Below are 21,746 nucleotides of genomic sequence, written 5' to 3'. Positions count from 1 at the left end.
GCTTGGTGCTCTAGAGAGCACTTAAGAGCTGAAACCTCGTGTTTTTCTCCAAGTCCAAAGACTCATCAAGTCTTGCTTTTCATGTTGGTTTTATACTGCAACTCACATCAGATGATTGCTGGGGCTCATAAGCTACCTCCTCGGGACTCCTTCTCATCTCTGTCTTTTTCTGTGCTACATCCTGGGAAGTTCCTCAGTACCAGGTTCTAATTCATCGGTTTTCTCTTCATCGATGTCACAGATTTATCCAGTCTGGTGAAGTGTTCTATTTCAGTGACTAACTTCCTCTGCAGAATTATTTGTCTGCTCTTGTTTCATTACATCCTGCTTTTCCCTAAATAATTTCTTCTTCATTTATGAGTGTTGGCTAATCCATTATTTTTGGAGAACCCTAAAACATGTTTAAAGTCCTTTTCAGGCAATTCTATTGTTGTTTTGATGTGGATTCTAATTATAGTGGTGTGGTATGTCTGAGCGGCCAGTTCCATTGTGACTTTGGGAATTTGGGTTTGCTGGCTCATTTGGACAGGAGAAGGCTGTCTCTGTCATGTTCCCTCACATTTCTAGACCTCTGACAGATCACTCCACTTGGTCCCAGGAGCACTCTGCAGACACATGTCTTATGTTGGCAGTGGTATTGGGGGAACTGTGGATTCATCTTCCAGTTGCTGCCTGGCTCAACTCCAGGCATAGGCTGTCTGCTTCCTTGGGACTCCAGCCCACTGCCCACCTGGGGTGGGATGAGGGGCTGCAGACACCAGCATTTGTTCTTGCTTGACTTCTGTGCAGAATTGGAACTGGATTCCACACTCTGGCTGTGAAGAGTAGCTTGGCTCGGTCTGACCTCCAGGGACATTTTAACCTTACGATCCTGCCGGCCCATCACTATGGCCTCCAACACAGAGCTGACTAGACTTAGGCAACTGTCTCATAAGCTCTTCCTCTCTAAACCAAGCAAACTGAGAGGAGGAACCAGGTCCTTTTTCTCTATACCCATGGGCCTAGTACAGAGCCTAGTATACGATGGTCCCAAATGAAGGAATGGAGGACAGGTGAGCAAACCTTTGAGGCTGACTGGCCCTGCCTCTCTGTGCAAAAAGGAATGCTGCCCGTGACCCTCAGGATCAAGCTGGAGAGGGGCTCCTGGAGCTTCCCCCACTGTGGCAGTTCTCCCAAACCAACCCCAGGGCCCCCCGAATGACAGGCCTGGCTGCAGGGGTGAGGGCGGAACAGAGGAGGAGCGACTATCATACCAGCCTAGACAGGCAGGCAGAAGGGGAGGGCAGGGGGAGATGCTGACGCAACAGACATGCCCTGAGCTCCTTGAACTTTGCCCTCAGCCAGCCATTGGCTGCTTCATGCCAGGGCACAGGGGACGATCCTCGACACCTAACCACATGGAGTGGCCCACCTGAGAAAAGATCAGCACGCGGTGCCCCTCATCCCGCAACTTCTTGAGCATCTTCTGCAGCAGCATGAGCTTCCCTGAAGACTTCACCAGGGAGCTGCCATCATAGGAGCCGTTGGGCAAGACAGGGGCCTCCTGTGGACACAGAAGGGGGCCATGGTGAGCTCCCCTCTCTGGTCTGGCACCGAAGAAGCTGCAGGGGACGGATAAGGGTCTAGCCATGGGCCAACCCATCTGTCCTGCTGAGCACAAAGCCCAGACCAGAGGAGCATCGACAGCATGGGATGGGCTGTAGGTCACATGGGCATTGGCTCCAGGTACCATGGTCCTAGGTGGGGCATAGACCTGCCAGCCCTGTCCTCGGTCTTGCTCCCTAATTGCCATCTGAGACCTGAGACCTGTCATGTCAGGCTAAGAGATGGTGAAGCCAAGCCAGCCTTCCCAGCAGGAACTTGGCCTTGTTCCTGGGTTCACTGGGTACATCCAGCAAAGCAACCTCTGACCCCAACCAGGCAGGTTAATCAGAAGGTTAAGTCCCAGCAAAATAGCCTGCCACATGAATCTCACGACAAGGATCCAGGGTTGGGGACGTAGGTCAGTTGGTAGAGTGTTTGCCTCACATGCACAAGGCGCCAGGTTCAATCCCCAGCACCACAAAACAAACAAACAAACAAATAACAACAAAAAAAACCCCAAAGATCCTGGGTTGTCCAAGCCTGGGACAATCCCAGGACACATATCCCTGTCCATCTCTGCAGAGTTGGACAAGGAGAAAGAACTGCAGAGGGCTCAAACTAGAACCTGGATGGCAGGGATACTGGGGTGGTGATGGCTGACATTCACTGAGAACTGCAGGCGCCAAGCTCTGCAAGGGCGTGCCACATGCACATTCTCCTCGACCTTCCCTAGATCCCTTCCAGGTCAGTGCTGCTACTGTCCCTATTTTACAGAGGAAGATACTGAGGCCCAGAGAGGAACATTAACTTTCCTGAGAACACAGCGCGAGGGCTGGGGTGCATGATTCCAGGGTTTAGCATCTCACCCACAGCTGCTGGGACTCCCCCTGGGAACTGATGGCAAACTCCCTTAGGGAGTGGGCACAGCCAGGCCAGCTCTCAAATCCTGCCCTGGAGTCCTGGTACTAGGAATGGAGGAGTGTTTGGGGTGACTCAGTGGCCCCCTTGCTCTGTGGATCACAGGGAAGGCCAGAGGAAGGAGAAGACCTGGCCAAACAGTGGACAAAGGCAGGTTTCAGAAGTTTCTGGCATGGTGGGGACCCATGTCACCTCCAGGTCCTCATTCTTGGGGAGGATGGCGTTGGGGAGGGGGAGCCAAGGGCCTGAGTGCCTGGCCGCAGGCACCTACCACAGCGGCCACAGGGAAGAGGTAGGGGTGGTTGCAGCACTTCTTCAGGTCCATCATGATGTTGAGCAGGGACACCTGGTTCCCGCCCCCCTTGGAGTTCAGCGCCTCGAAGTTCCGTGTGAGGATGAACTTGTAGTACTTCCTGCAGCGGGCACAGGCAAGTGTGCACCTGGCCTCCAGCCTCCAAGACGCTCACTCCACCCTTCAGGGAGACTGGGGGCCACGGCCGGGCAGCATTTGCAGAGACCCCAGAGGTGGAGCCACCAGGGGGGAATCACCCAGTAAATGACTGGGAGACTGCTAGGACTCAGGCAGCCCTAGACTCTGGCCACTGTGATCTAAGAAGGGGCCCAAGAAGGAAGGGTAGGTGAAGACGACCCCAGGCCTCCCGCCACCCCAGGAAGCAGCCCAGGATGGCCAGCAGGGGGCCTGTGGGCAGAGGAAGAGGAGACAGGGCAGTGGGTAGAGGCAGGTGACTCCAAGGTGGCTGAGCCTAGCCACGCACTTCTGCATCTGACTCAGCTCCACACGGACGATCAGCTCCGTCTTGGCCGGCATGTTCTTGAAAACATCAGCCTTGAGCCGCCGGAGCATGTGGGGTCCCAGCAGGTCATGCAGCTTCTTGATCTGGTCCTCCTTGGAGATGTCAGCAAACTCCTCCAGGAAACCCTCCAGGTTGCTGCAACACAGACTGGGGTGAGAGCCAGCAGCAGAGGCCCAGGGCACACAGGCCTCTGCAGAGGGAATCAGGATTAGGGTACAGGGGGCAGGTGCAGGGGGGCTCAGTCAGCACAGGCTGGCAGCTGGCAGGACAGGGAGCCCAGGCACTGCCCTGAGTAGCTGTCAGTCTCTGCCAAAGCCTGTGTCACCCCACATGCCACAGCGCCCTCTTCCTGCCACACAAGCTCTTTCCATCCTCGAAGCCATCCTGGATGGGAGCCCTCCAGGACCATCAACCAGATGACAGACAAAGTACCAAGGCCGAGGGGTTCCCCAGGTTATGCAGCCCAGCCAAAACCTGCTCCCAGCTCAACAGCTCCTGATTCCAAAATCGGCACCCTGAGCCCTGAGCCTTTAGTGAGCAGGAACATGGCGGGCCTGACAAGGAGGAGACTGAGGGGGCAGGGTTCCAGCTCCCCCCCACAAGGCCCTGGACTCGACTCCCATCACTGTTGCTCATGTGGGTCACCTGGGTCTCAGGAGGGAAGGGAAGAGGGCAGGGGACAGAGACAGGAGCCCAGGAGGTGCCTTGGGCAGGGCCTTCCAGGCAGAGCCCAGGGGACATCACAGGATTAGCAGCAGCTGGGATTCACCAAGCATGGCAGGTGCCTGTGCCACGCCCCCTCCTGCACCAGGAAGTTCTGCTCGCACTCCTGGCTTCGCTGGACCCCAGGCCCACCACCCCACCTGCCAGACGCAGGGGACGCACTTGAACCTCTCTGGAGTCAGGAAGTTGAGGAGATGGAAGAGTTCCTCCAGGTTGTTCTGAAGGGGCGTCCCCGTCAGCAGCAGCTTGTAATCGATCTTGTAGCTGTTCAGGACCCTAAAGAACTGCGGGAAGCCCAGCAGCAGTCATCTGGGGCAGAGGTGGTCCCGATCCAGAGCGGCCCCAGCCCCACAGCAGCACTGCCTACCTTGGACTGGTTGTTCTTGAGCCGGTGGGCCTCGTCCACCACGAGGCAAGCCCACTCGATGGAGCCCAGGATGGCCTGGTCGATGGTGATGAGCTCGTAGGAGGTGAGCAGCACGTGGAACTTGATCTGCACCTCTTTCTGCAAGGAAGAGGGACAATGGGAAGGAGGCACCTGGGGGCCAAGTCAAGAAGAATAGGAACCTGCAGCTCTGGAGCCCGGCCAGCCCGGGACAGGAGGGGAGGCAGAGGGAGTCAACTGAGGCCCAGAGGACAGGACCCTAACGAGGGGAGTGTTGCAGACAAGGAAAATTCCATTTCACAGTTTCCACATCCACAGATGCAACCAACCTTGGATGGAAAATATTTAGGAGAAACCTGCACCTGTACGGAATATGGACAGACGTTTCCTTATCCTTATCCCCAAACAAGGTAGCATAACAGCACTTACATCGTGAGCAGTATGCATAAGCATTCTGCTAAGTTAGCACTGTGACTAGAGTTGACAGTGTTAATGGGAGGATGGGCATGCCTTGTATTTTGTATGAGGGACTTAAGCCTCTGAGGATTCAGTATCGGTGGGTCCTAGAACTAGTCCCTGGGATACTGTGGACGGTGGTGCAGGGATGACTGTTACTAATAACAGGACCAGCGGCCGCTTACTGATCAGGTGGTGTGGGGCCAGCTCTGTGCTGCTTCCTCAGACTCTCACCTCACTCTCGGGAACTCTATGCGCTCAACTGTCATTGTCCCTATTTGAAGTTCATGGGACCTCAGGCTGGAGAACTCTTCCAGGAAATAAGTGGCAGAGTCAGGCCTCAAACAGAACAAAGGGACCCCGCACTGGGGGTTTCAGGCCTTGTATTTGCTGATGTGACATTCTCAACCATTTCAGTATTGAATTTGTAACTTGCAAGAAAAGTCCCGTGGGATGCTGGGAGCCTCCGCTCATTTGAGGTCCCACCTCCCTGGGACAGGTCTCTGCTCCATTGCCTCTGCTCAGTGACCACTGTCACACTTGGCCCGGACCTGAGTGCTGGCAGGTAGGGCCCCTGGCACCTTGAAGGTCTGCACTGACCCAGAATTCCATACCAAGAGAATGGGACATTAAATACCTAAAACACGTAACAACGGGTCCAGAGAAGAAAGGAAAAAGAAGCTCTCCCACACTTAAACAAAAGGCCCCACACTTCCACTCCGCACTGGGCCCCGCAAACAGTCCACACCTGCCTCTCCCAGTGACAAGCCCCACGTGAGGGGATCAGAGAGGGGTGGAGGGAGAGCTCGTGGCAGCCTCTTGAGCTGGGACCTTTCAAGGGCATTCGGAGAGCTAATCCAATTCCTCACGGAGTCAGCAACAGAATGACCCGAGGTCCTGCAACCCCAGGCCTGGGTGCACCCCAGAGGCGGCGAGGGTGGAGACGCGAAGAGGGAGGCACAGTCTTCCTCAGCACTACTCATGACATCAGAGGGAGAAGCAGCCAGGTGTCCATCCATACAGAGAAGATACTCAGCCTTGAAAGAGATGGAATTTCTGACCCAGGCCCCAGTGTGGTGAACTCTGCAGGCCTTCTGCTAAGGGAGCAACACTACGATTCCACGGACCTGACCGTACTGCAGGAGTCAGATTCACAGACGCGAAAAGGAGGAGGTGGTTGCCAGGGGCTGGCGGGCGTGGGATGGGGAGTTAGTGTTTAATGGGGACAGTTTCCATTCGGCCAGAAGAAAAGGGTTCTGGAGATTGGGTACATGATAATGTGAAAGTCCTTAACACTCCTGAGCTACACTACACACTCTTAAATGGTTAAAATGGTATATTTATGTGCATTTTACCACAATTATTTAAAATAAATAAGGGAGAAGTGGGGGCAGTGGCCGTGCCTACAATGCCAAACAGCTCAGGAAGCTGAGGCAGGGGGATTGCAAGTTCAAGGCCAGCCCCAGCAACTTAGTGAGGTTCTAAACAACTTATTGAAAACCTGTCTCAAAAAAAAAAATAAAACAGGCTGGGGATGTGGCTCAGTGGTCAAGCGTCTCTGTTCAATCTCTGGTACCACAGAAAGAAAAGAAAAGAAAAAAATACGCAGGGGAAGGAAGTCTGTAAAGTGCCTAGCCATAGCAAGACCCCAATGTGAGCTAACGTGGAATTTTTTTTGTGATTCCCTGGCCCATATGCCCGTCTGTCTAAAAAGTCACCATGGGGTCACTGATCCATTTGTTCCTTCAGCAGATAGTTTCAGAGCCTCTTCTAGGAACCACAGCTGCTCAGAGACCATCAACGAAGCCAAGGCAACACATTCTGGAGAGTCTGGGAGACACCACTGACCCCCACAATAGCTAACATGAGCACTAATGTTCAGCAGGGTCTGCTGTTGCACCACCTTCCGATCAGAGTGTGGCCGTGGTACCAGAAGTGTCCACGTGTCTGGTTCAGCTGTGACTGTTTCAAATGCAAGATCGCGCTGGGGATTTAGCTCAGTGATAGAGCACTTGCCTAGCAACTGCAAGGCCCTGGGTTCAATCCCCAGCACTGCAAAATAAATAAATAAATAAACGAAAGTCCTAATAAATCAAATGCAGAATCTCGGCCCCCTGCTCCCAGGAGTTGTTGGATCAGCACCCACCATAAGACAAGACCTCCTGGGGATCAGCAGCACAATGAATTCAGGGGCCCTGACCATGGCCCTCCCAACAGCTCTGTAAAGCGGGTCTGCTAGCCCCATTTTGCTGAGGAAACTCTAAGGCACAGAGAGATCCAGTAACTTGCCAGAGGTACACAGATGGTATACTGGGTTGAACAATGTCCCCCCTAAACTCGCGTCCACCTGGAAGCTTTCCTGCAAACGGGGTCTTTGCAAATAACATTAGTTGAGGTCATACTGGATTGGGGTCACTCTGTGTCCACTCTAAGTGGTGTCTTTACAAGAACACAGAAATCAGACACAAAGGGGAGAAGAGCAGGTGACCAGACCAAGACAAGGGATGCAGCCCTAAGCCAGGGAACGCCACCAGAAGTAGGAAGCAGCAGCAAGGCTGGCTCCTCCCCTAGAATCTGCAGGGAGCTCGGTCCTACCAGCACCGTCTTCAAGATTCTGGTGCCAGACAGAGAGAACAGGTTCCAGGCAGTTTCCGGCTTGTGACGTCACCTCTGCAGAAGCCCCCTGTGCCGCCTGCGCCTCACCTCCGTGGGGCGGGGAAGCGGGCAGTGCAGGGCCTCCAGGCCCCCGGCAGACCAGGCGCCTGGGCACGAGGGCGCTCACCTTCATGCGGAACACTTTCTTCCCACTCCGAATGGCATTATCCTCGAAGGAAAACTCGTTCTCGCGGATCACCGAGCGGCTCTCCTTGTCCCCTGTGTAGGTGACCACGTAGAAGTCGGGTGCCCACATCTCGAACTCGCGTTCCCAGTTGATGATGGTAGACAGGGGCGCGCTGACCAGGTAGGGCCCCTTGGAGTGGCCCTGCCAAGAGAGACTGAGGCGGTGAGCCTGTCTGTGCAGAGCGGGCGCCAGCCCCGGCCCGTGCCTCATGAGCCCACCTCTTTGTACAGGGAGTAGAGGAACACGATGGTCTGCACGGTCTTGCCCAGACCCATCTCATCAGCCAGGATGGTGTCCGTGCCCTGTGCCCAGGAGAAGCGCAGCCAGTTGAGGCCCTCCAGCTGGTAGGGGTGCAGCGTACCACCTGTGGAGTCGATGTACCATGGCTGCTTGTCGAACTTGACCGTGGGCTGTGGGGAAGGCAGAGGTGCAGACACGCTGAATCCTGGGCCACCAGAGTCCACCCTCCGGGCTCTGCACGTGCGGTTTCCTCTGCCTGCAACTCTCCTGCTCCTCCCTGCCTCCCGAATCCTTCTTCAGGTCTCGGCTAGAAGGCCCCCAATTCCCGACCTGGCTTGGGTGCTTCCACAAGGTGTTCCCCTACTGACCCCGAACTTCTCCCGTCAGGGAACTCTGATTGTTGCGTTCTCTGCCTTTGACCCAGGTTGTCATGACCACCGGGATCCTGTTCCCTGCTTCCTCTAAACCCCACACAGTGCCCCGGACGCTGGGGCACTAATCAATGCTGCTGGGTGAGTGACTGCTGGCATGGATGTGTATCTGGGCCCTGTAATGCCTGCCAGAACCACCATCTCCACGTGACCCAGAACCTCTCCTGGGTCCTCGCCGCGGCTCCAGGCGCCACTGACAAAAGTTCTCCAGACCCATTGCCTTTCCCCAGCAGCTGACACCCTGCTGTGTCCCTGCCCAGGCCCCTGGGAGATGATGCACTTTGGGGACAGGGCCCAGGGTTCTTTAACCCCCCGGTGCCACCCAAGGACCAGGTACTGTTAGCCACCACAGGGAGCGCTGCTAAATGCACTGTCCAGGCCCCCCTTCTGCAGCCGGGGAACCCTGGCCATCCTACCCTGCTCCCCCAGCTCTCTCGACTCACGTCCACAATGGGTGTGTCTGGGGGCTTCTCCTGCTTATCGTCCTTCAGCTTCTTGCCCTTCTTGATCAGCCGCTTGGGCAGTCTGGCGTCCTCCCCCAGCATCAGCTCCCTGGGGAAGGGCACGGGGTGCCAGTGAGCTGAGTTCAGGTCAGGCGGGGGACCCAGTGGCCCACGCCTCGTGGCTGGATCCCGCAGCCCACCTGTGGCCCCAGTAGGCCTGCTTCAGGTTGTCATAATAGGGGATGTCAATGTCGTCAATCTCCCAGGTGCACTGGTCATAGGGCAGATCTTTCCACTTGATCAGGTAGTGGACGTCCCCCTTTTTGTCAAAGCTGCAACACAGTAAACAGATGGTGGGGGAGGGGCAGCCGCGCCAGGCAGCAGCCTCGGCGCGAGTCTGACGATACAGGGTGGCTCACATGAGGCACAACCACTCGTGCCAGCAGACCCGTGGGATTCGGGGCCTACTCAGGAGGAGGGTGCTAGGGTGGTGGCTCCAGAGAGGTACAGCAGCTTGCCCAAGGACACACAAGAAGAGGGATCTCCAAGAAGTGACTGAATGGCAGAGAGAGGAGTCAGGAGCCAGCATCCAGAATTCTTCCAAGCCTCTGCTGCACGGATGAGTCACATCCTGTTACAGGCTGGACACAGGAACTCTGAATCTCTGTACTAGAAAGTTCTCTCCCCTGTCCTGGCCTTTGTTTTCTAACTTTAAAAATCCGAAGGACTCCCCAGGCACAGTGGCACATGCCTATAATCCCAGCGGCTGGGAGCCTGAGGCAGAAGGATCACAAGTTCAAAAGCCAGCCTCCAGCAATTTTTAGCAAGGTCCTGAGCAACTTAGTGAGACCCCGTCTCTAAGTAAAATACCAAAAGGGCTGGGGATGTGGCTCAGTGGTTAAGTGCCCCTGGTTCCATACCTGGTACCAAAAAAAAAAAAAAAAAATCCAAAGGTCTAGAGTAGTGTCCATCCCAGGTGAGGGGCCTTTCTCTACGAAGCAGGCAAAGATGCAATTCCCACAGGTGGGATGGCCCCTTCCGAAGAGTCCCAGGAGTACACGGCACACAGCTTGATTCTGGCCAACAGGAGGACCCTCGGGAACTCCCACCCACCTGAGTGGATCACAGCTGGGCTGGGGAGCCAGCACCCCTAAAGGGCATTGGCCAAGCCAATAGGCAGGGGAGCAGTGGTTGCAACTGGCCTGGGCACCATCAAGAAGCAAGACCAATCCCTGATCGCCATGGAAACCAGTGAATTTTTTTTTTCAGTAAATAATTGGTGGTTACATTCAACTCTAGGGAAGAAGTCCAGGGTAGCGTTACCTGTTCCACCTTGGAAGCACAGGGAAAAACTGCTTTGGACATATAATTTAGAGGCTGGGGCTGTGGCTCAGTGGCAGAGCACTTGCCTAGCATGTGTGAGGCACTGGGTTCAATCCTTAGCACCACATAAAAATAAACATAAAATAAAGGCATTCTGTCTATCTACAACTATAAAATTTTTTTTAAAAAAACATGTAATTTAATAAAGGTAGAAGCGTGGGGCTCAGGCTTCCCTAGGTACTGACCCTCAGTAAGGGCCACTCTCAGCCAGGTCTGGGGATGGGCAGGGGGCACTTCAAGTCAAAGGGGGGCAGCCTTTTCAAGTTCTGCAGCCTCTCCGCCCTGAGGGCTGCCCCTCATGCCTTGGCGAGCTCCTTCAGCCTGACAGCAGCCACTTCACAACAGACAGGCACCAGGAGCTCACAGTCATGAAGCCCAGAAAATGGGGAGTCAGAGTGCTGATCAGAGCATCTGGCACACCCAGCAACTGCCTAACCAGACGCCGGCCAAGGCACACAGGGCAGGAACAGCCACCAGATCCTGAGCCCCTCAAGGCCAGAGCCAGGAAGTCAGGGCACAGGTGGGGAGTACAGGGTTCTAAGCTGCCGCCCGAGAGCAAGCACCCTGGGTCCCCCTCCAGGGTCCCCTGGTGGTCACCACCTGCTTTCTAGCACCAGAGCCGGAGAATTATCAGGTGCTGCCCCGCCCACCCTGCAGAAGTCAACTGCTCTCGGGACTCTCAGCCGCCTCGTCCTGGCCTCCTGCAGTCTATGGTCACTAAGTCACCTGCAGAATTCCCAGACTGCCCAACTAAGTTGCCACAGGGACACTGGAGGTTGGTCCAGCGGCCAAGAGAGTAGTCCTACCCTCAGAAAGCACCAGGTGCCTTCCAGCTCTGCCACCTGTTGTGTGGCTTTGGGAGACTGAGCTAACCTTGCTGGGCCTCCACACTGCCCATGCCAGCTGCTGTGATAACCGTGGAGAACGCTGAACCCCTGCACCTCGACCTCTGGTCCTCAAAACCCTCCTGCAGGCATCGAGCTGACTCAGCAGGAACCCGGGAGTGCCAGGGCCCCCCATCGTTTCCACTCCATGCCAAGTTCAGAGGCGGGTCGTCAAGTTCCTTTTTTCTCCGTATGACTTTGCTACTGGCCTCCACAAGCGTGTCTGAGGGTGTCCTGGGGCAGAGCCCTTCCAGCTGGACAGTCGGATCCAGCAGCGGGCAGCCCATGGCTGCTCCCCTGCCCCGCTGCACCCACACATGGCTCCGAACGGCAGCCCCAAAGGGCCCAGGCTCCCAACCCATATTACAGAATGAATGGACCACAAGTCCTGGCCCAAGGTGTCCACCTCCAGGGAGGCTCAGGGCCGTCACCGCCCAGGGCACACACCTGTGGTTCAGGATGCGATGGATCATCATCCATTCGGGCTTGATGCCATAGCGGTAAAAGCGCTCCTCCATCTTGGCGTACAAAGGGTCCTTGTTCTTCCTCTTCTCGCTCTTGCCGTCCTCGTCACCGGAGCCATAGTCAAAGGGTGGCGGCTCGTCCATGTCGTTCTTTCTTTGGTAGTTGCGATACATCACTGTGTGGTACAGCTCCAGCTGCTCGCAGGGCACAGAGGTTACCAGAGGCGGATGGGCTGTGTCCCTGTGTCCCTAGCCCCAGGTCCCCCAGCCCCAGCCCTGTCCCAGGCAGGACATCCTCCCCGCAGCTGCCCACTCCCAGTGATGCCCTCCCCCAGGAGGTGGGCACTGTGTTAGCACCTTCCTGACAATCCAGGAGGGCCCAAGGCTCACCCCAAGCCACACCTGCTGCATGCCTCACCTGTAGCTCCTTCACCCATGAGCAGTGCCAGTAGGAGAGCCCGGCCCACTTGACAAAGAACTCTCTCTCTGGGATACCCTCCAGGGGCTTGGGTGGGGGCATTCCTGGTTCCACATCCGGTCCTGGCAGCCCCACCATGAAGGGAGCTGGGGGCTCTGTCCACCTCCAGTGTAGGATCCGTTGGACTTTGCCCTTCAGCGGGGGACACTGTGGACACAGGAGGGTTCCCAAGTTCAGGGCTTAGGCACAAGGCTGCACCCCAGGGCTCCCACGACCTCAGGCTGTCACACAGGCTCCCTCCAACCAGATGCACAGTCCCCAAGTTAGATGAGTACCACTGTGACTTCAGGGCACCCACCCCCTGCCCAGGGGAGCCTGCGCATGCTGTGCATGCAGGAGATGGGCACCAGCGAGTCCACTGGGCCCTGTGCACTTGACAGTGAGCCTCCTCACACCTGGCAAACCTGAGCTGGGTGGGGAGATGGCCACACACACAGGACAGATAGAGAAAACAAGGCCCACTCAGCAAGGGACAGCACAGCAGGGAGCAGAGCCTAGGACTGCAGAGTGCCCTCATCTATGGGTCCTCCCACTGCCCATCCCCTGACTAAACACCCTGAGAACATGCCACATCACATCCTGACCACAAGCACCCAGGGGACACAACTCCCACCTGGCGCTGAAGGACAATGCAGCTCTGACCCCTGCCTCGCCCCAGGCAGGGCTGCATCCACCCAGCTCTGTGCATCTGAACTAACTGGTCAGAAACCCAGTCTCCAGGGCTGGGGAGATAGCTCAGTTGGTAGAGTGCTTGCCTTGCAAGCACAAGGCCCTGGGTTCGATTCCCAGCACCGCCCCCCCAAAAAAAAAGAAACCCAGTCTCCATCAACCCAGAAATTCAGTGGCGCCCTGCTGGACGCCAGGGCTCCAGGGAATTGCTGGCTGGCAAAGGTGAGAAATGCAGTGGCCACAGATCCACCACCTGTGCACCAGCACACTACCCTGAGATGGCTCTGAGAATCCCTGGGCCTGGCAGGAGGCAGTTCTGAGCTGCAGCTGGACTGGGGCAGGGACTGTGCACGTCAGCAGACAGTTCTGCTGGAGAAGACAGGGCCCACCTCTGCCACAACCTGTCCATGTATCCTTATACAAGCCACCTGGAGTTAAACACAGCCCTGAGTCTGTTTTCTCATCTTCAAAATAGGGCCTCACCTTCCTCTACTTCTAGGACTACTGTGGTGTCAAACCACACACAAAGGAATACACTGTATGCCATAAAGCCCCAGGCAGCCTTGCTCTGGCCTCAGTGAGAGCAAAGAGCAGAGGGAGAAGAGGCGAGATGGGGAGGTCAGGTAGGACCGGTCTCCTCCACTGGCTCTGGTGGGTAGAAGGGACACTTCCTTCCCAGGTCATGGGCCCCTACCCTGCGCCACCTCCATCCCTCCCTACATGGAAGGACCTGGACAGAACTAAGCACCTGCCACCCCGCATCACAGGGGTGTTTGCGGAAAAGCTAAGATGGCTACACTTGTCAAATAGGCCTCCCTGGGCCCCTACGCAAGGGACACACATGCACACTGTACACATGCACACTGTGCACAGGCACAGACATACACCACACAAGCCCAGGTACACAATGGCTAGAGCTAGCCAGGGCATAGGCCAGGACCAGAGGGCAGGGGAGTTCATCACTTGGGGTGGCAAGGGAGTGGGGGCCAACTCAGAGCACAAGGCCTTCACAAGCCTACAGTTACTGGGGGGCAAGGAGTGGGAGTGGGGGGAAGCACTCCCACCTCCCTGCAGAAACTGAAGTTCAAGCCTCCCACTACCCCAGTCTTGGGACAGAGCCAGGTCCAGGGTGGCTTTAGAGACCTGGGTCTGTGTGGACAGTTCTGCAGCTGTGTGGCTCTAAGCAAGTCACTTTACTTCCTTCTCTGAGCCTCAATTTTTCTCATCTAAAACGGGAATAACAAAAGCCTGTCTTGAACGCTCAGTAAGGCTAAAGGAATGCGCTCTGTGCCAAACACTTGGGTCAGAGCAAACGACAGCTGCATTCAGAAGCGGCGCAGGCCTGGGGGCGGGGCCTCGAGGGGAGGGGCTGGTCGGGGCGGGGCCTCGAGCGGGAGGGGCAGGCCAGGGGCGGGGCCCGGGCCGGTGGGGCGGGGCCGGGCGGGCGGGGCGGGGCGGCGTAACACTCACAGTACAGCGCGGGCAGAGCCATTCACCGTTTGGGATCTCGGGCAGCGGCGGGTTGAGGCAGTGCAGGTGGTAGGAGGAGGGGCAGGCGTCGCAGCAGAGCAGCTCGCCGCCGTCCTTGCACACTCGGCAGAACTCCATGTGGTCGTCCTCCTCCTCCTCACAGCCGCCCTCCTCCTCTTCGTCGTCGTCATCCTTCGGCTCCCACTGGATCCCCTCCTTCTCCTAGAGGGGCGTACAGGTGGAGGCACCTTGGGTCGGGTCCCCCGACACCCAGGCCCGGCTCACCTTCCCACAGGCCCTTCTGCACACTGCCACCAGGTGATGGCGCGGGGTCCCAGGAGCCAGTGCATCCCTGCCCTCCAGGTGGGGCCTCTGCGGGGCTTACACAGTGCGGACAGCTCCACTTGCCCTCGGGAGCCTTCTCCAGCTCCGGGTCCAGGCAGACGAGGTGGTAGGCCCGCGGGCAGGTGTCACACAGGATGATCTCCCCTCCCTGCTGGCACACCTCGCAGTAGTCCTGGTGGTCAGTCTCATAGCCATCACCATCATCAACTGGGGACGGGGAAGGGGCAGTGGTGAGGGTCTCATCCCCACTGGTGATGCACGACCACCTCCACCACCCTTGCCTGACAGGTATACAGTAGGTGCTTAACAGATGTTGGGTGGATGAATAGGTGAATGTGTGGACAGGATGCGGTGAATGGGTGGGCGGGGGTGGAGGGCGGGATGGACCCATGGGGTGAACAATGTTGGGACATCTTACGTAGTAAAAGTGAAGACACGGATGGAAGGAAAAGGAGGGAAAGGTGGATGGAGGAGCAGAAAAGGAACAGAGAGAAATGAACAAAAGGGAGGGAGGAAGGGAAGGTGGGACAGAGAGGGATGAAACTAGGGGGTGAAGGGATAAATGGGTGTCGGGTTGGGAAAAGGGGTGGAGACAGGGCAGATGGTGGATGAGCTTCCAGTCCCCACCCTGCTAGTGCAGATGCCCTGGTGGCTCACACCCAAGGGTCCTATTTCTTCCTCAGGACACCCTTCTGGTGATAGTAGAGACCAAGGCAGCAGAGGAAGAACAGCCTGGCCAAGACCAGGAGGGGCTGTGGCCTGAGGAGGCCCTCCCCCGCGCCCCAGGGGAGACTCTGCAGCCCCCGCCCCATCCACCAGGAAGGCCCACAGCCCTGCAGCAGGAAGCCCTACTCACTCCTCCTCTTCTTGCGCCGCCTCTTGCTCTTCTTGCCCAGGGCTGCGGAGCACTCAGAGCGCACGGAGGAGCTGTGGATGCTGGCACTGTCCAAGTCCGACTCCTCCCGCTCATCTTCCTCACTCTGCAGAGGAAGGAAGAGGTCTCTGGATGGGGGTGCAGGGCTGGATGGGGTGGGGCAGTGCAGGGCTGGAGGAGGCTTTGGAGACTGTGCTCCCTGGGGTTCATTTCCCCCGAATCTCATGCCACAGCTCAGGCCACTGGCCAAGCCTGATGTCCCACCACCCACCAAGCCCTGCTCTCCAGCGCCCAGGCATGCCCACATTCCCACCTCCACTCCACTCCCCAGACCGACCCTCCATCCTGTCAAACTCACTTCAAGGGGCAGAGCTCAGGAACCCCCCACCCGAGGAGTCTCCCCAGGCCTCTCCTTGACTGTGCCCACAGGCCAGCACGGTGCCAGGTCTGGCCTGTCTGCACGGCTCACTATCAGCCCCTCCCTGGAAGTGCCTACTGGGCAGAGCGCACCTTAGGAGTGGGGTCCACAAGGCTGAGCACAGGGGCCCGACACAGTGGCTGCAGCACATGTGTGCTAAGCTGACTTGGACCACCAGGTCTGGGATGGGTCATCCCTCTGCTCCATATTTCCCTTCAGAGCAGCCAAATAAGATGTGGCACTCCTGCCCAACAAGAGACAGAGCTTCCAACTTCCTTTCACCTTGCAGGGCTGAGGTGGCAGGGAGAAAGCCACACACACACAGAGAAGGCAGTGGGCAAGGCTGAGACCCTGGCCTACGCTCTCAACGTGGGGTCAGAGTTGGCCCTGGGGGTGGAGGGATAACCTGGGCTCCAGCCAATCTGCTCCTACATGCCACCCCACTGGGCACCACCCTCCCAGTGCACCCTGCTGCCTGGATGGAGTCAGAGCTGTGGGCAAGCAGGAGCCAGAGAGTGTGGCTGCGGAAAGTTCCTGCCCAGAGCTCAAGCTAGAGGGGCCCTTGGAAAGATCTAGTCTATACCCCCAAGAGACCCACAGGGAAAGCCCAGCAGGCAGGCACATAGAATGGAGGGGAGGAGAGGGAGGCCCCGCCCCAGCTGGCTTAGGAGAAAGAAAGGAAAGCCCACTGTCCTGTCACCCAGGCCCTCCCCAGCAAGAATGCACATAGTCTATGCACACGCAAACACAAATGTACACACGCACACGCACATACACATATAGGCACACATGCCCACATTCACACAGGTACACACACAGGCACATGTGCCCATATGCACACACATACATGTAGGCACGCATGCACACACTCCCACATGCATAGACACGCATGTCCACCTGCACACACACAAACACATAGGCACGCATGCCCATATGCACACACACGCCCACACACGTAGGCCCACATGCACACACGTAGGCACGCATGCACACATGCACACAAGCCCACACACACTCACCGAAGAGCCCTTCTTCCTCTTGCCACCGATCCCTCCAAAGCGGAACTTGAGCCCAGCCACTTTCTTCCCCTTACCCTTCTTCTTCCCATCTTTGGAGCCTTTAATCTTCTTCCTCACTCCAGGCCCTGAAAATGGATCATGATGACCAACTTCCACTTCATGCAGGGAGCCAACAAGGAACAGGTGGCCTTTACCCTCACCCTTTTCAGATGAGGCACGAGGGCAGAGACAGGGTATCCTTGCTTGGGTCACACAGCAAGGAAAGGAAAGTCAGAGGCTGACCTGATCCACATCTGCGTGCCAGGCCAACACGCTGGCCCTCTGCCATGAGCACCTGCCCCTACACTGTCCCCACCCCCAGAAAGGAGCTGCCCCCAAGGAAGCCCCTTGCCCCCTCAGCAGAGCCACCAAAGGCACACCCATCTGCCTGTGGTCCATGCTTGGGCCCTGAGAGCAACGTCCTGAAGCCAAAAGCCCTTTCTCCAGCTGCTAGCCTCCCCCGGCAAGGCAGGGCAGGCATCACCCACAGCTGCACCCAACTCGGCCAGTCCCCTGTGGGAAAGGCCCTGTGTGTGGAGGTAGCCACAGGGCAATTGGCCACCTAGGGAGTAATGATCTCCCAGCAGCCCGACCCACTCCCAGGATAAGAAGGGAAGGAGGGGTCCAGTGGCAGGATTCACACCCAGGTGGCCTCGGTGGAGGCTTTCCTCTGGCCTCGTGGGGACAGGGAGCTGGGAGCCCAGCTGCACCCTGGATGGTCCTATGAAAAATCTATTTCAACATTTCAAGCTGTGAAGCGGCAGCCCAGGGGATCAACGGCTCAGCAGCTGGAGCCCAAGAGGAAATAAGTAGGCGGGGCAGACGGCAGAGAGGCCAGGCCCTTCCTGAGGTCCTGGTGACCAGGGTGGGGCAGGACAGGTACAGGGTCAGAGCCACGTCACTTGCCTACCAGGCACCCTCCACGACCTGGCAAAGGGACGCTGGGCACAGCACCACAGCATCACCCCAGAAATTGATGCTGCTTTTTTTTTTTGGTACCAGGGATCTAACCCAGGGGTCCTTCACCACTGAGCTATATCCCCAGTCCTTTTTATTTATGTATTTTAATTTTGAAACAGTCTCATTAAGTTGCTGACGACCTTGCTAACTTGCTGAGGCTGGTCTCAAACTTGTGATCCTCCTATCCCAGCCTCTCAAGTCACTGAGATTACAGAAGTACACCACCTCACCCAGCTACCAATGCTCCTTGGGGCTGAAAAACAGGGTGACCCCCCCCATCAAAAACCAAATCAATATCCAGGAAGGCTGAGTTGCTGGAGATTGCACCAGGGATCACCGTGGGAGACCAATGTCCCCAAACCCCAGGAAGCCAGAAATCTCCACCCAGGATGCTCCCTCCCGGGGGCACTTCAAGTCCCACAGGGTCCTGCTGCCCTCCTCTCCCATCTGCAGCCCCCAGCCCTGAGTCAGACTGGACCTGGGCCTCCTTCCTGGGTGCCCTCAGAACCAGTCTGACCACACCCACCCCTTACTCCCAACTCCTGCACCTCCCTGGATCCTAAAGCCAGAGGGGCAGCGACATGATCTTCCAGGCTGCCCAAGGGCCTGGAGAAGGACTGTGCCCACAGTGGGTGCCCAGATGAGAGAGGTCAACAGTCTAACCCTGGCCACCTCAAACACGAGCCTGCCAACCCAGGGCATGCAGGCCTCCCCCCCGCTCCATCCTAAGCAGAGGGGGCCTTGCTGGATGGCCAGGCACAACCTCCGAAGCTCTGTCCCATGGTTCCTGCCCCCACCACCCCACAGATAGGACCAAAGCTCCAAGGCCACGTGGCTGCTGCAAAAAGGTGGGTCAGCCCAAGGTCCCTGATAAGGAGTGCCCAAGCGCCCAGCAGCCTCACCCTTGCCCTCTTTGGTCTTGGCCTTGCGGATGGGTACCGGCTGGGGCACCTGCTGGGGGCTGATGGCCAGTGGTGGGGCGATGGTGACTGTCTCTACAGCTGCGGCCACAGCCGCTGCAGCTGCTGCTGCAGAGCTGCCCTTGAAGGGGTTGTTGGCACTGAATTCCCGCCACTTGGCACCTAGGACGGTCATCATTTTGGACATGGGGATCTTCGGGTTCCTCTTGGCAATGAGCGGCCTGTGGTGGGAGAAATGGCCAGGATGGTGAGGGCAGAGCTGTCCCTTCTCCCGCCCCTCGGCATGCAGCACCCGCCCCCACTCCTGGGCAGAGAAACGGGAGGAGAGCAGGGGCGCACAGAGTCGAGCGAAGAGTCGCCCCACACACTCCTGTTCCCTCTTCAGCTGGAGAGTTTCCAACTGGTGTGCAGACCGTGCAAGGTCCAAGGGGAGAGGGGGCGCTGCAGCAGGTTGCTGCAGGGGAAGAGACCTGAGGACCCAGGGCAGGGCTGGCGAGGGAAGGCCTGGCCATCTGTCAAGACAAAGGGGTCCTTCCCCTCCCCTGCCAGCCCTCATCCCGGGCTCTGACTGCGTGCTCCCCGCCCCAGGGAAGGACAGGCCCGGCGGGGCAGACCCCAAGACACCCTGCTGCAGCAGCCTGGGCCCCAACCCACCGGAGGAACTGACTGAAGGCCTTGTAGTTGGTTAGCGTGTGGTAGTCCTCCTCCGAGAACAGGTAGTCCACGTCATCCAGGCCCCACTCGGCCATGAGCTGCCCTGAGGACTTGGGCTCCTGGGAGACATGGGCCAAACGTGGAGTCAGAGGCGGGGCCCCTCACCTAGGAGGCCCTGGAATGGGAGAGAGGTCTACGACTTAAGAGCAATTCCCACCCAGCGCTGGGACGCCCTCGGCACCCCACCAGCCCCTGACCGGTGGGGCGTCTCAGAAGCAGGTTCGCAGGCCACATGTGCCCAGAGCTTCCAGAAAGGGAAGGCAGCTGTGGGAGAAGCTGGTGGGACCCAGGCCCCTCTGGCACGAGGGCTCCCCAACAGCCTTATGACCCTGGGGCAGGACAGGACGTACTCCAGGGAGGAGTGTGCTCCGGGAAACACAGGACATGGGACGGCACAGTGGCCTGAAGGTGGGTTTGGGAGGGAAGATGTCCCTGGGGAAGAAGCAGAGTTCAGGGGCTGTGTGGAGCATGGGGAGGACTGGGACCCCCAGATTCCCTCAGCGTGGTCCTATTTGGCTCCTGAAAGGACAGGTCAGGTTCTGAGGACACGTATGTCCTGGCCAGGGTAGGGCACGGGTCCACTGCCTGTCCAGGGCAGAATGGAGGGTCCCTTAGCCAGTGCTTCACTTTCTAGATGGGACGCTGAGGCCAGGGAGGTGTGTAACATATGGAGGCACCCAACCAGCTCCGGAGACCCATTCCAGGGGTCAGATGACCAGAAGGTCAAGTGATTCTGTGCAGGCTGTGATTAGACCCGGAGTGCTGGCTGTGGGCTTGGGCTGGGTCTAATCCTGGCTCCAACTCACACCGGCAGTGGGAGGTGACATGTTACTTCCCCTCTCTGCCTTGGCCTCCCCCTCTGTAAAGGGGGTAACGGCAGCACCTGCCTCACAGGCAAGAGCAACTTAGCACAGATGCCTGGACAAGGACAGGTCAAACATGTCAACAGCTGCTAGCACGCAGCCCCAACTGCCTTCCTCCTCCCTACACCCCGCTTCCTCCAGGTACCTCTGAGCTGCCCCAGCCCCAGCCACTGGTCCCTTAAGTCAATCAGCACACATTCCTAGGCAGCAGTCCCCGGTCGGGTGGTTGTGTGACATAAGTTAGTCCCATCTGGAATGCTGGGTGTCTGCTTGACATCTGGGCAAAGAAGTCCCACTCTCCCTCCCGCAGAATGGGGCTGAGGAGTCCTGAACCGTCTGCACCCACCGTCAGCCACGAGGATGCCCAGCTGAGCTCTGCGACCCCACAGAGGCAGAAAGGGGTGCACGAACTCACCACTGGGGCCCACGCCCCAGAAATCCCCTGCCTCTCAGGCTCAGGGCCCTGACCCCACACACCCCTGTGCTACCTCCGCCCAGAGAGCTGTGCTTTCTACTCTCACAATGGAAAGTCGCCCAGGTAGTACACAGTCTCCTGGCCCCCTGGAGCCAAGGACCAGCCTGCCTGACCAGCACTGCAGGGCAGCTTGGGAACTTGGCTCCAAGAGAGTTGAGAGGTGGTCTCAGGGGGACACCTCCCATAACCAACCTGCCCCTCCAGACACCCCAGCCATCCCTGCAAGCACCGAGGCCCTGCGGAAGCCAGGCAGTGGAGGACACCCTCGGGGACCCTGAGGGCAGAACTATCAGAACTATGAGTCCCTCGGTTATCACGCGTCGCAGATGGCACGCAACACACCCATGACTCACGAGGGCACTGGGTGTGGGGATGCCCCCGTGAGAACGGCCCCTCCGCGGTGCCTCCCAGCCGCACTCATTCCCACTGGTGTGTCCGCCCAAAGCAGCTGCACTAACATCTATGCGCTTATCTTTATGCTGTGGGGCTCCAGGAACAAAGCCCACCTGGTGACCCCAGGTCATCTGCCACCACCAGGAGTGGGGGGTCCAGAGCCCCCACGGCACACCCGAGTCCCAGAGGCGTCAGGCTGAGCCGAAAGCTGTGGCTTCTTTCACATCGTTCCCCACATTGGTGAGGAAGCCGCTTGACCCCCGGAGCAGAGCCAGACCCACCTCTGCAGCTGCTCTGCTCCAAGTTGAGGGGGAGACTTGGGGAGTGCCCACTCGCTCGGCAGACCTGCAGAGCGAGCCAGGAACAAGGCTCCCTGCCACCCTAAGCAGGGCTATTGCTCACAGCAAAGTCTCCATTTGTCCTTTTATTTTCCTCAACGGCCCCAAGCTGAAGGTTCCTGACACTCAACCGAACTCACGCTATCACTCTCCCAGAAACAGCGGCAGGCGCACGCGGGCAAGCCACCGCCAAGAGCAGCGAC

The 21,746-nt window shown here is 57.8% G+C and overlaps 1 protein-coding gene across 2 annotated transcripts in view; it reads right to left on the bottom strand.

Moving 5' to 3' along the window:
- The window catches only part of Chd5 (chromodomain helicase DNA binding protein 5), a 60,900-nt gene that overhangs the window by 21,980 nt on the left and 17,174 nt on the right, over positions 1-21,746 (bottom strand). Inside the window, exons 4-20 of one of the 2 annotated variants that reach the window (XM_047518703.1) lie at positions 19,415-19,533; positions 18,743-18,981; positions 16,842-16,966; positions 15,387-15,510; positions 14,571-14,737; positions 14,186-14,407; positions 11,987-12,193; positions 11,552-11,763; positions 9,038-9,169; positions 8,838-8,946; positions 7,942-8,133; positions 7,664-7,864; positions 4,408-4,545; positions 4,203-4,324; positions 3,279-3,452; positions 2,774-2,915; positions 1,412-1,543 (exon numbers count right to left, since the gene is read on the bottom strand). In XM_047518703.1, the coding sequence (XP_047374659.1) occupies positions 1,412-1,543; positions 2,774-2,915; positions 3,279-3,452; positions 4,203-4,324; positions 4,408-4,545; positions 7,664-7,864; positions 7,942-8,133; positions 8,838-8,946; positions 9,038-9,169; positions 11,552-11,763; positions 11,987-12,193; positions 14,186-14,407; positions 14,571-14,737; positions 15,387-15,510; positions 16,842-16,966; positions 18,743-18,981; positions 19,415-19,533 (2,757 nt within the window). Of the gene's footprint in view, positions 1-1,411; positions 1,544-2,773; positions 2,916-3,278; positions 3,453-4,202; positions 4,325-4,407; positions 4,546-7,663; positions 7,865-7,941; positions 8,134-8,837; positions 8,947-9,037; positions 9,170-11,551; positions 11,764-11,986; positions 12,194-14,185; positions 14,408-14,570; positions 14,738-15,386; positions 15,511-16,841; positions 16,967-18,742; positions 18,982-19,414; positions 19,534-21,746 lie in introns of those variants that run through there. The other variant, XM_047518710.1, reaches the window with a different exon arrangement.

The sequence above is a fragment of the Sciurus carolinensis genome, chromosome 1 (genome assembly GCF_902686445.1).
Source record: "Sciurus carolinensis chromosome 1, mSciCar1.2, whole genome shotgun sequence".
NCBI lineage: Eukaryota > Metazoa > Chordata > Mammalia > Rodentia > Sciuridae > Sciurus > Sciurus carolinensis.
Note: the sequence above shows the minus strand (reverse complement) of the source record. Positions and strands in the feature narration are given on the sequence as shown.